The 12,314-nt window shown below is 40.4% G+C and overlaps 1 protein-coding gene across 6 annotated transcripts in view; it reads right to left on the reverse strand.

Moving 5' to 3' along the window:
• The window catches only part of cadm1a (cell adhesion molecule 1a), a 346,104-nt gene that overhangs the window by 75,340 nt on the left and 258,450 nt on the right, over positions 1–12,314 (reverse strand). For all 6 annotated transcript variants that reach the window (XM_053478294.1, XM_053478290.1, XM_053478289.1 and 3 more), the window contains one exon: positions 874–1,020. In XM_053478294.1, the coding sequence (XP_053334269.1) occupies positions 874–1,020 (147 nt within the window). The remainder of the gene's footprint in view (positions 1–873; positions 1,021–12,314) is intronic.

Consider the following 12,314-nt stretch of genomic DNA (forward strand, 5'->3'; position numbering starts at 1 on the left):
CATGGCGATTTGGAGAGGAGCCCATCAAACTTTTATTAAGGCGTCGAGCAATAATGACGGCCTTCTCGGCGCCATGCGGCATGGATTCGGAGCTCCTCTAATGATTCGGAGCCCGGAGACGAACTGACAGCCGAACAGACGTGCGATCCACATGAAGAATTTACTGAGTGAGGGTGTGATTATTAGCCTCTCCTTCTTCTCTTTGCTCACAGACCGAGCTGGAACGTGGGTACAATGACTCAGTCTGGCACCACCTCCACGAGTGGAGGGATCATTACAGAGACATGCGTTTAAAAAAGAAATGAGCAGATCTCATATAAAAAAGTTAAAAAAAATAAAAAAATGCAGGCTGCACTTATGAGACTGTAGACTAGAAGCATTCATCCATGTGAGGATGAGGAGAAAGGAGTAAGCATTATCCTTGGAAAAAGAAAAAAAAAAACACTGCAGAGTGAATGCCTGATTGAGCCTGACTGGATTTCATGCTACTTTAATATGCTTCTTATTTCAAATCTTTGAAGGAAAACCATCACCGAGGCTCGGGCTAATTTCGCCTCAGAGGAGAAAGAGATGGCGCGGCGGCATCGGCTCTGATGAAACGAGCGCAGCTGCGCCGAGTGCCGGAGAGTTCTGAGCCAGATCACGGAGGATCAAGGCAGGCCACGGAGAACAACGTGCCCTTGGCACACAGCTGTGACGCTCTATCAGCTGTCCTCGAAAACATACTGAATTAGTCTGATGCTCTCAGAGCCCTCCTCGTGGAAATGGAACCCATCTCTTAGAGAGACATGCCAGACTAGAAAGAGAAAGTGTGTGCCGTGTGTGTGTGTGTGTTTTGGTGTGGCTGAGACTGAGAGAGTGTTTTCTACTTACGTCTGACATCTCTAAAGAAGATGGTCTGTCTGTTGGGGTTCAGGAGCTGGATGACGGAGTCATCATTATTTTTGACTCGACAGCTGATAGTGGCCGTCTCCCCCTCCACCACCGAGATGTTGTCTGTCACCAGGTTCTGGCTTTGGACTGCGGACGAAGAAAGGCAAAAAGAGAAACGGAGACGGCGGATGTGTTAGAGCCATTTCCTTCACACAGAGAAAAAGAAAAAAAATATGAAAAAAAAAAGCCCAAGAGCGGCCAAAAACCTACAATCTAACACTTACAGGAGTGCATGATGAGGAGTGAGTGACAAAATGCACCTGGGGCGAGTGTGAATACTCAACAGAGTGTGAAAGTGGGTTTTTGTTTCCCTCGCCTCCCAGTGTGGCGTTTCGTGAGCCAGGCTGTGTCCGTGATACACACGCCTGCGCGATCGTGATCGCAGCTCACCAGCTCGTCTCGGTGGTGGTCAGAGGACGCGGGTTCGGTCGTGACCCGAGCGCTCTGTTTTAACTAAGGACACATACTCTACTGTTGAGTGAGTTCTCGACCCAGCGCCCCTTTAAGGAACAAATGATCTTAAGATAAAATATGAGCCTGTCACATCAAATACACATTTTGGGTGATTTGAGTTCTGCATACTTTTAGATTATTTTTTGTTTAAGGTTTATTACTATATCATGTTCATCATATTATTATATCTCCTATTTTTTAAAAATATATTTGAATAAGACGCAGTAAGACAGAGGGAACCCTCAGCCTCATATTGACACCAGGATTTCCCTGCTAACCCTAAAAATAACTTCAACACCGTGTGGATTTAAAGGCAAAAAGCATGTTTTTCTATTACGTCAAAGAATTGAATCTAGGATTGAAATTACTCGCTCACTCATCGTCTATACCACTTTATTCTGTCTACATGATCACATGGGTCCTGGAGGACTTAGGGAATGAGGCGGGGTACACCCTGGAGACACACACAAATTCATGAATTTAAATTATTATTATTTTATTTAAATATACATAATTGGGATATTTAGAAAATAGTGACACTCGATACGAATGGAATTGGCGCCTAGGGTTCATGATAACGTTCTATTGGCTGGTCCCTGGTGATCCCCATCCCTAATGGATAGTGTTTATTACCAGTGTTTTAAAACAATGTTTGGAATTAAAACTTTTTCCCAATACTGCTGAAGGATCAGGAAAATAAAGGTTTATCAACAGATTTTTTATAAAATTGAATATTTTACACATTTCATATTGGATTTGCACTCTATAGGCCGTAGCCCAAAGCTATTCTTAAACCTAACCTAAACTTAAAATCTGACTTGATAGGACAGGTCTCATACTTCATACACAACTGTTTTACATGACACAAAATATAACGGATCAACCAAGACATTGTGTTTTCAGTTTCCTTCTTGTAGCTCAGAGACGCTTATAGTTAGTTATAGTTTCATGGGCTTAAATCATTCGACACACAACATACTGAGTTTAGTGTAAAAAATTAAAAAATAAACAACAACAACTTGTGGACTGTTATATTTATAAAAATGAAAAACCCAACATAACATCGGGTTACATCACACCACCTTGCTGCCGATTTCGTCTTATAACAGCACTAGTGTTTTATTCCTTACTTACTCTGCTGTCTTGTGTATGGCCGGTGTTCGTAAAGCAAGTTGATAAGTAACGAATAGGACGTGGAGCTTTCGGAGTAAAAGTTAAACTGTTACCATATTGAAGACGGAAACCAAGAAAACAGTGACTTAATTATCGTATGAAAGGGTAACCTAACGAGGTCTCTAATTTTAGAAATCGTCTCCGCATGGGGGTCGGGAGGGGGGGGGGGGTTTTCATGATTTGCATGCTCCGCTTGGCAGGCTCCTCTAAAGAGCCCTGTCAGTTTAAGTAGACGAGAAGAAGGCAATCGGATCCTCTGATGGCGCCCGATAAGGAGAGACAGTTTAACAAAACTGATTTCAATCAGGCTGCCAGGAGTGGAAAGTGAAAACAGAGCAAACAAATGAACCTCGAGAGATAGAGGGACAGAAAGAGAGGAAGAGAGAGAGAGAGAGAGAAAGGGAAAAAGACAGAGAGATCCTTAAGACTTGTCAATGGGAAGCAGGGCTATGAGGAGAGAGGTGGTACATCGGAAATGCAAATGTGGCCCGTGTTTATCGGTGAGGTTACAGATGAAGGTTAACACTCGGCGGGCCACTGCGGTTGTCATGGTGACGGAGTTAAACGGAGGCCACTCCGTGACGCTTTGCTTCTGAGCGCAAAGTGACAGAATATGCAGTGTACAGTAAACACACTTTAGCATCTCGGCTCTGAAGTGTGGCGTATAGCTGCTGATATCTAATCCTGTATGCTGGGAGCGTGTGCCAGTTTCTGTCCGTTTGACCTCAGGTTTATTACACAAATAGCCAAAGACCATTACAAAAATTAATAAATGGCATGAAGAAAGGAAGGAAGGAAGGAATCAAGCAGTGGACGAAAGAAGGATGCTAAGGGGTAAGAATGGGAGAAATGGAGGAAATACGTAAGGAAGGATGGAGAGAAGAAAGGAAGAAAGAAGAAAAATGAAAGAAAAAAGAACGAAGGAATGGAGTTAAGGAGGGAGATTATGGAAGAAAGGAAGAAAGAAAAAGAAAGAAGGATGGAAATGTGTAAAGGACAAAGAAAATTTGGAAGCAAAGGAACAATCAAATTAAGTAAGAAAAAAAGAAAGAAAGAAAGAAGGAGAGAAAAAGGCAGGGAAATATGGAAGTAAGGATGGAAAGAATTAAGAAATGAATGAGAGAAAAAGAGAGGAAATAAGAAGGATGCAAGCATGAATCCAAACATGGCTAGAGGATGAAGAACTGTGAAAGGAAAAAGGAGGAGTGTGAAATGAGGCAAAGCAAAAATTAAGAAGGGAAGGAATAAAAGTAAAGGGTAAAAGAAAAGAAAGACGAGAAGGTGGAAGGAATGAGCAAGGGTAAGAGAGGAGAAAAGGTAAAAAACAAGGAAGGAAAGTAAAAGGAACAAGTTAAGAAAAGTAAGAAGAGTAATGGATGTGATCAAGGAGAGAGAAAGGGAGGCAGGAAGAATGGAAGTGAAGGAAGGAAGGTAGGAAGAGAGGAAAGAAGAAAGTAACTGTGTTGCTGCATGACACACTACAAGGTACTGTAAGGTTCATGTTTACAGCTTACAGTAAATCCTATCTCCATGTGTGACATCACTGAGGAGTCCTGCTGAGACATACTTACTTTATTTACTGACCTCAAGTGAAACCGTGGAGGGAAAGACACCAATTATGTGTGGGGTGACTTGGGGTTGTGGGTAATTGTTATTTATATACTTATTGATATTTGTTTTGGGGGGTGTGAGTAGAATAGTTAATTTGTACTATTGACAAATTGTTATTTTAATGAAACAAAAGTAAGAAATCATATGTAAGGATTTGATTTGGGGGCGTGGTTAAAGGAAAATATCTTACGAACGGGGTGCTTCAATGCGTTATTAAAATCCGACCACATTTCATTTATAACTGCAGAGTTTGTGGCGAGATGTCACTTGGCTCTGTTGAAAAGTGATGAAACACGTGCAAATGCTCTGGAAACTCCATATGGCTCCCAGAAATGTGCGGCAGAACCTCGGCACGATCCGCAGCACACGCTACACCTGCAGCTTCGGGAAAGCATCAGGCCTTGGAGTGATAGCAGCAGAAACAGGAAGCGCCAGCGCTCGCACGCACACACACATGCACCCACACACACACACAGACTCTACTGACCCTCTGGTGTGTTCTGTTTTTCTCGGGAAGCGCGTACGGACACGAGTGTGCATTCGTATTCAGGAGGCGTCACGCCTCCTCAGTGCGTTGGTGCTTAGACGAGTAGTCTTAGGAAATTGCTTTTAATATACGACATGTGAAGTAAATCTCGCGCACGGATCGCGGTGAATAAAAGGAAGGATTAAACTTGATTAGCCTCTAGACTATTATTGATTATTGGCACGCAGCTCGGCTTAATTAAGATAATTGTTTGTGTCACCGCCTCCGAAATAGATGAACTGGTGATTAATTCCAATTCAAACAAAGCCTTCATTAGCCTTATTGCTTAGGCGAAGGCCGTCAGAAAGCGAGCCTCGGTGAAATTAGCTTGCAGCTCGTGCGCCGACAACCAACAAGGCATTGCGGAAACTCCGAAGAAGCGTGCACTGCGTATTTGCATAACTTGTTCAAACAGATCTGTGACATTATCTTTCTATTTAATTACCGGCATTCAAAAGCAGTAGCACAGAACACTGATCATTTTAGCCTAGATTAAAGCTGTCAGAGCAGGCTGCCGCGCTCATAGCCGGGCCGACACGCCATTTATATCACTGCGAGTCCAACGCCACCCGCACTGCCTCATACATCAGGCTGAAGAAAAACTCGCAGCAAGAACGCATGTGTGCAAGTCCGTGCGTATGTGTGTGCGTGTGTGTGTCACGCCCGGTGTGCCGATGTCACAGCAAACCGCTGTGCTGAGAAGGTCAAAACGGACTGGTGTCCCCCTCTAGAACCAGTATTACCTCTCTTCCTGACAGACGGAGAGAAAAGAGGAGCGCTGTCAAATCAGAATGTAAATGATGGCGGATGATAGAAGTGAGAGACGCACACACACACAGCAACACACATCACCAATACTGCAGATGTCTGTGTATGGATTAATATGTCTGTAATCTCCTTCACTATTCCCAGGCTGTGGTCCTGTCCTGTGTGGCCGAAGAGTCTGGAGAGGAACTGGGTTTTAAGGGATAACGGGCTTTATCACAAACATGTGCCCTTCGATCAGTCTAGCTGTTCTGCTGGCATGAAGATGTTATCTCGTATCTAGGATCATGTGAACACACGGGAAAGAGGTTTAAACATGCAGAATGATTTGTTTGCAATAGATGGACAGGCTACAAAAGATGGTCAGAACCAGAGATCGATTGGGGATGACTAAACGTCTTTAAAAAGTTTTGTTTTTTTAAATGCTAATGTGATGACCTTTTAAGGAGTCTTAATTTTCCGCAGACAACTCTGATCAATCCCCCTATCCTTCCATCCATCTATACATCAATAACTCAATCTATTCATTTGTCCATCCTTCCATTCATCTATTCCTCCATCAACTCATCCATCTCTATCCTTCAGTCCATACAACTATACAACTATGCAATCCTTGCATCCACCCCTTTATCTTTTTTTTCATCCATCTATTCATACATTCATGGATCCAGCATCCATCTATCCTTCCATCCATCCTTCTCTCCACCATTCATTCTATCAACCATCCAAAACTAAATCCATCCCATCTATCCCTCCATCCATCCTTCTGGCCCTCTAATCCTTAAACCATACTTCTGCCCATCTACTGTATTCACTTCTTCATCTATCTATCCCTCTATCTATTCATCCATTTAACCCTCCATCCATCCATCCATCTATCTATCCATCTATTTATAAATGCATTCAGCCGTCATTATTAACTACTTTATGTTGGTGTATCCTGAGACTAACCCCAGCATAAGGCATTTCATGAGGGAGTCCACTCTGGAAGGTGCCCTAGTCTATCTCAGGACAATGCACACGAACACACACACACACATGCACGCGCACACACATGCACGCACACACACATGCACGGACACACGCAGCATATTTCTGGATGAAATTGGAAAACCTAAAAAAAACACCAATGACAAAATCTACTCCAACTGTTATAGACACTTCCCCTTATCTATAACTGGATGTTTTTTTTTTTTTCAGAAAAACAACAACCCATTTGAATATATTCATGATAAGACTTAGATAATGTGGCGCATCTGCTGTAAAGGAACTACTGCTGTAGAAATGACACAATATTAGTTCTAGCACACTGAAATGAATAAACCTGTAGATCAATGAAACTCAAAACTACTGTCAGAGCTTCTGATACTGTATAGAAATGAACCTATAGAGAAATGAATTATAAAAATGTATCTCTCGAGCAGTCCGAATAAAGAATTCTACCGAGCTGTGGTTAAAAATACATGCATCAGAAACCCTGCATACCCTTTTCGGTGAACAGCGGGTCAGCAAAGCGGGAGCGCTAATGCCACTGTCGTCGTCCATCTGTGTGCTAAATGCCATCCCAGTACTCACTTCACCAGAAATAACCCTCTTAAGAAAGTGTCTCCTAAGAAGCTGCCTCTTGATGCTTTATTCCAAACGGATTTTTTTTTTAAATCAAGTCCAATTAAAACGTGATCTTTTAAAATTGGCTAATGATAAGTTTCATTATGGAAAAAAAAAAAAGTATAAATCTAAACTAGATTATTCTTATTGAAATTGCTCTTGCAGTTAATGTAATTATTATAAAATCTTTCCAATTAAGAATTATTAATGTCAAATGAAAAAGTCAACAACACGTCATATTTTTAACTTAATAATTAAAAAATAAGACAATATGCAGTAACGTACCGTAAAACAAATTTTAGTTTTTACATAAATAGGCATGATCTTTACAGAAGTCTCATCGTGTACAGTATTATTAATGAATTAAATTAATCACAGTTGTAGCAGTGCGCACTAATTAGAGAGGTACAATTAAAACTACAAAGGCAACATTAATAATATTTAATAAACAATCACATTCAGGGATCATTAGATATTGGAAATGATTAAGTGCAGATAGTTTTGTCCTTTTTTTTTTCTTTTAAGCGAATAAAATATAATTACAACATTCATGTCATCCTCATGAGCATAGTGGATCATTAGCAGCATGGTGGGCAAACATATGGCTCATTCTTTATACAGTATTTTTGTAATTGGTGATTTTTGAGGCTGGTAACTTTAAATGAACTTCTGCAGCAGAGGTAGGTTTTAGATCTTGCTTTCCTGGGATGCTCTTTATGAGAGCCAGTTTCATCATGGTGCTTCATGGGTTTTACAAATGCACTTATAATGAACGCGCAAGAACTTTTCCAGAATAACTAACCTTCATGTCTTAAAAAAAACAACTACGGTTGTTTTTGTTGTTACTTAATTACCTAATGCCGTACGCGTTATTTTATAGTACATTAACAGGTTATTAAATAAATTAATAAATCCAATATTGCTCTAGAATGTAGAAAATAATTCATTGCGTTTTTGACTGGCACAAAAAAATTTATAAACACTGCAGCAAAAAAAATAGTATGATTTATGTTTATATATATTGTAACAAGAATGACACAAATAAACCTGTGATTTTATTACCTTTGTTACAGTAATTTGTATATATCTAAGTTTATTTATCAAACTAAATTAATAGCCGATTGTATGCATAAATAAAAAAGAAAAAAATTGTACTTTAAAAGACATAGAGTTGCCCAAAGACTAAAATTTATGATAATTAATCCAAGAATGCAGGAAGACTTTTAGCAACACTACAACCTTAATGCCAAAATTAAAATAATACATATACATATATACAGAATCTATAAGACAGACATCATGCCTTTAATTTGTTTATTATGAGGCTTCGAGTATATGGCTCATGTGGCCCTTAATGAGCTGTTATAGAAATGATGTGAATCCATCGTTTATATTACGGTCTTAAATGCTGTTATATAAAACAATTAATTAACACTTTATGACTCAAGAATTCAACCACACTGTGCTATAAATATTGTGTTATAGTTAACACATTCCCTGACAAAATAAATAAAAAATACATTTGAGTGTGATGTTATAGCACATACTCATTTTAGCACCCGCAGTGTAAACTGTCTTGCCATGTCCCTCATGTACTCAGTTATGTATATATTTGTATAGTTCACTCACATTAATTTTAATATTAATACTAAAGCAGCATCAGAGACAATTTTGCTACCAGTTCTTTCCCCCCTGTACTACGGTTCGATATGAGCACCGTGGAAAGCTACGTACAGTTAAAAATAGTCTAGAATAGCACACATATATGTGCAATTTGAAACAGCGCTGGATAAATAAAAGATGCAATGCTGTGAGAAGGAAAAACAGACTACAGACTAAGAGAGGAGAAAAAAGAAAGAAGAGAGAATCTAGGAAAGAAAAGTGAGCAGGGAAAAGATTCATAAACAAACAGGTAAGGGAGCAAAGAAAAATTGCTGCTGGAGCCAGAAAACCACGGGAAGAAGGATAGAGTGCAGCAGAACGGAAGGGGACCTTTTCTGCCCTCTCTATCTCTCCTCCTGGATCATCATACCTACTCAGTAGGAGAGGGCGCAGGGAGGACCTCCAGCAGCTGTCCATCTCCTCAGGTCTCAATCTGCATCGCTCTCTAACTAAACAAACTGTCTGGACGAGAGATTGGCCCAGACGGAGCTTTGTTTATCCTGAACCATCTCTCCCCGTGGCTCCTGATCCAGTTGGTGTCTGAGCACACCCTGAACCGGCCTTTGTATATCGATCGTTGCACCTCACACACACACACACATATTCGGATGACAGCAAAGGCGAGGAGGAGGAAGAAAGCCTTCCTTGTGGCAGAGGCACGTCCTTGAGGTCAGCGGAGAGCAGGCTGAAGCTGTCCGACGACACATAATTCCTGACACGCTTTTGGCATTAGTATATTAGAGTTTGCCTTTAAATTAGCCCCTTCTTTGTTCCCTCTCTAATAACCTTCTCATCTAGCAAATCAAAAGTCCTCCCCTCCTCTTTTTCCTGAAATATGCTCAGAGGCCAGAAGAACGCCGATCTCTCCGTCACACGGAGCAAATGTTCTTTCACTGCAGTCGAGCTCTAATGTGCTTAGCTAACGCTCTGTTCCCGGGAGCCTTTTACTGTAATTTTACAGGAGCCGACGCTAATACCGTAACAGTGGCCCCATCAGCGCTGCTGCGGAATAAAGAAAAAGTCAGAGAGAGAGAAAGAGAGACAGAAAGAAAGAGAGAAATGGGTAAAACAGAGCGAAAGTGCTCTGGATAAACCAAAGCAAAAGGCCGATGAAGAGCTCGAGTTCTTAACAAGGGCTGGGTCTCATCCAAATCCCTAACAGAGAGTCTTTCTCTGCTCAATCATAATTTATATACATATAAATAACTTGGCTGCAACTAATAATTGGATTGAAATGTATTAAAAAAAAAAGGCAAACAAACCAGGAAACCTGCCAAGTGCTGTTTCATATGTGTGTGTATGTGTTTGAGAGAGAGAGTTTGTTTCCTCTCTGTCTCAGCATGGTTGTTCTGATTGACTGGGTATGGAAGGGTATTAATGGCAGAAATCTGGAGCAGTGTGGGCCGAGGCGGTGGATATAAAACATATTGGCTGAATCACTCAATTGCTAGCTTTTCCGCTTCTGCTTTTAACACAGCCTGCGCCACAAGAGTGCACCTATTCCTCCCTCAGTCTAGAGAAGTGATAGGCGGAGTTCAGGACAAGGTTAAATAATAATAGCCTTGCTTGTGAATTGTGCACAAGCTTAAATATGTGCTTATCCGACAGTCCTCATATTCACTTCCCTAATGTACATAAGAGAAATGTCACTGTATGTGTAATACTGAGAATACATTAGAGACCATTTTAGACCATCTCCAATGGATGCTCACCAATCCACAATCTCCCACATCATACAGTATACATCAGCCATTTCATTAGGTACACCTGTTCGACTGCTTGTTAACGCAGATATTCAATCGGCCAAATGCATAGTAGCAACTCAATGCGTTTGGGCATGTAGACATGGTCAAGACGATCTGCTCAAGTTTAAACTGAGCATCAGTTATATAGTTAAATAGCTAAAATCATCTCAAATGGATTTGATGAGCATGGCAATGAGTTCACTGTACTCAAATTATCTCCACTGCGTCTAGATCTCAATCCAATAGGAGCACATTCGGGTTGTGATGAAACCGCAGATTTGTATTGAGGACTTGCGGCCGACAAACACAGCAACTGAATGTGGCTCTCATGTCAATATCTTGTGAATGAACAACTCTAAGGAATATTTCCAGCACCTTCTTGAATCTATGGCATGAAGAATCGAGGCAGTTCTAAAGGAAATAGTGGGTCCAAGCCAGTACTAGCAATGTGTAAGTAATGAAGTTACCGGTGAATTTATGTCACCATCAGGGAAATTGCTGAATTATATTGATTAGGCAATAAAACAAAGAAATGAAACATGTGAAAAATTAGGTTTGGGCATATAGCTTGGTTTGATGTCTGACTTTTGACAATATGGAAATGTATTTTAATTTTTAATTCTAGCTGTTCATGGATTTCCTAGATCTTGCTGTAAAAACTGTGTTGGGGGAATGAAGGAGCGCTATAGTACAGTAAGTCCCCTACATATGAACGAGTTCCGTTCCATGAGCTTGTTCGTAAGTCAAATTTGTTCACAAGTTCAACAAACATTGTCTAGGTAATAGGATAGTAAAATAATTGTCTATACACAGTATATTACTGTACAGTGTGCTTTAGAATAATGCAGATGGTTGAACAATTCATGTTAAAAGAATGAGCAATATTTTTCATCTTTTCACCTCGCTCCATTCTCTCAATTATTTTTATTTACTGTCTCCATTGTTATTGCTTGCCGCTTCATAGCAGTACCAGCTTCATATTTCAGTTAAGGGAAATATTGTCATGTTTGTAGCATAAGTTAAATGGGTTGTTTTGATAAAAGTAGGTGAATATTAGCAAAAATGACACAAGATCGGGACCTGTGTGTGACCTGTAGTTCCAATTTGCTAGGGAGCATTAGATTAAACTTTTGTGCAATAAAAAATGTCATGTGGCCTGATGTGTTCAGAATCACCCTGTTCCAGAGTTATAGATGTGTCAAGGTCAGAAGGGAAGCACATAAAGCGATGCATTGTGCCAACTGTACAAGCCCCTGGAGGAAGTGTTATGATCTGTGGTTGCTACAGTTGGTCAGGTATAGGCTTAGCAAAGTTTTGTGGCAAAAAATGAAGTCAGCTAAAGACCGAAAAGCACTGAATGACCAGGTCAATGGAGTCTTTTCTTATGGCTGAGACATATTCCAGGTCTCAATCATTTTCACACAAATTGAGAGCTGAATTAAAGCTGAAACAATGGTCACTGAACAAACTGTTTGGGAGTATGAGGATTCTTTTTTTGGCCAGGCAGTTTAGCTTTATATTAACCCACTTTAAAGTCAACTTTTCCACTTCGCGGCTAAAAATCTCAGCTTCGGGAGACCGAAAGCCCATAGTGAAGTTGCCACAAAATCTGTCTTATCCCACATATTATAAAGTCATCTATTTCACAAGTTGTTCCATAAGTGGGAAAAAACACAACAAAGTGATGCACACTCTTGACCTTCGGAAAGGCTACATCAGCAAAAACTAGATTTAGAAGCACACTTGGCATTAGCTGTCCTTTAGGAATTTTTATCCTTTACATTGTGGATGGCCTTCATTTCTATGCGAACATTTTCAGTCAAGGCATTTAGTTGTAA

The sequence above is a fragment of the Clarias gariepinus genome, chromosome 19 (genome assembly GCF_024256425.1).
Source record: "Clarias gariepinus isolate MV-2021 ecotype Netherlands chromosome 19, CGAR_prim_01v2, whole genome shotgun sequence".
NCBI classification, from domain to species: domain Eukaryota; kingdom Metazoa; phylum Chordata; class Actinopteri; order Siluriformes; family Clariidae; genus Clarias; species Clarias gariepinus.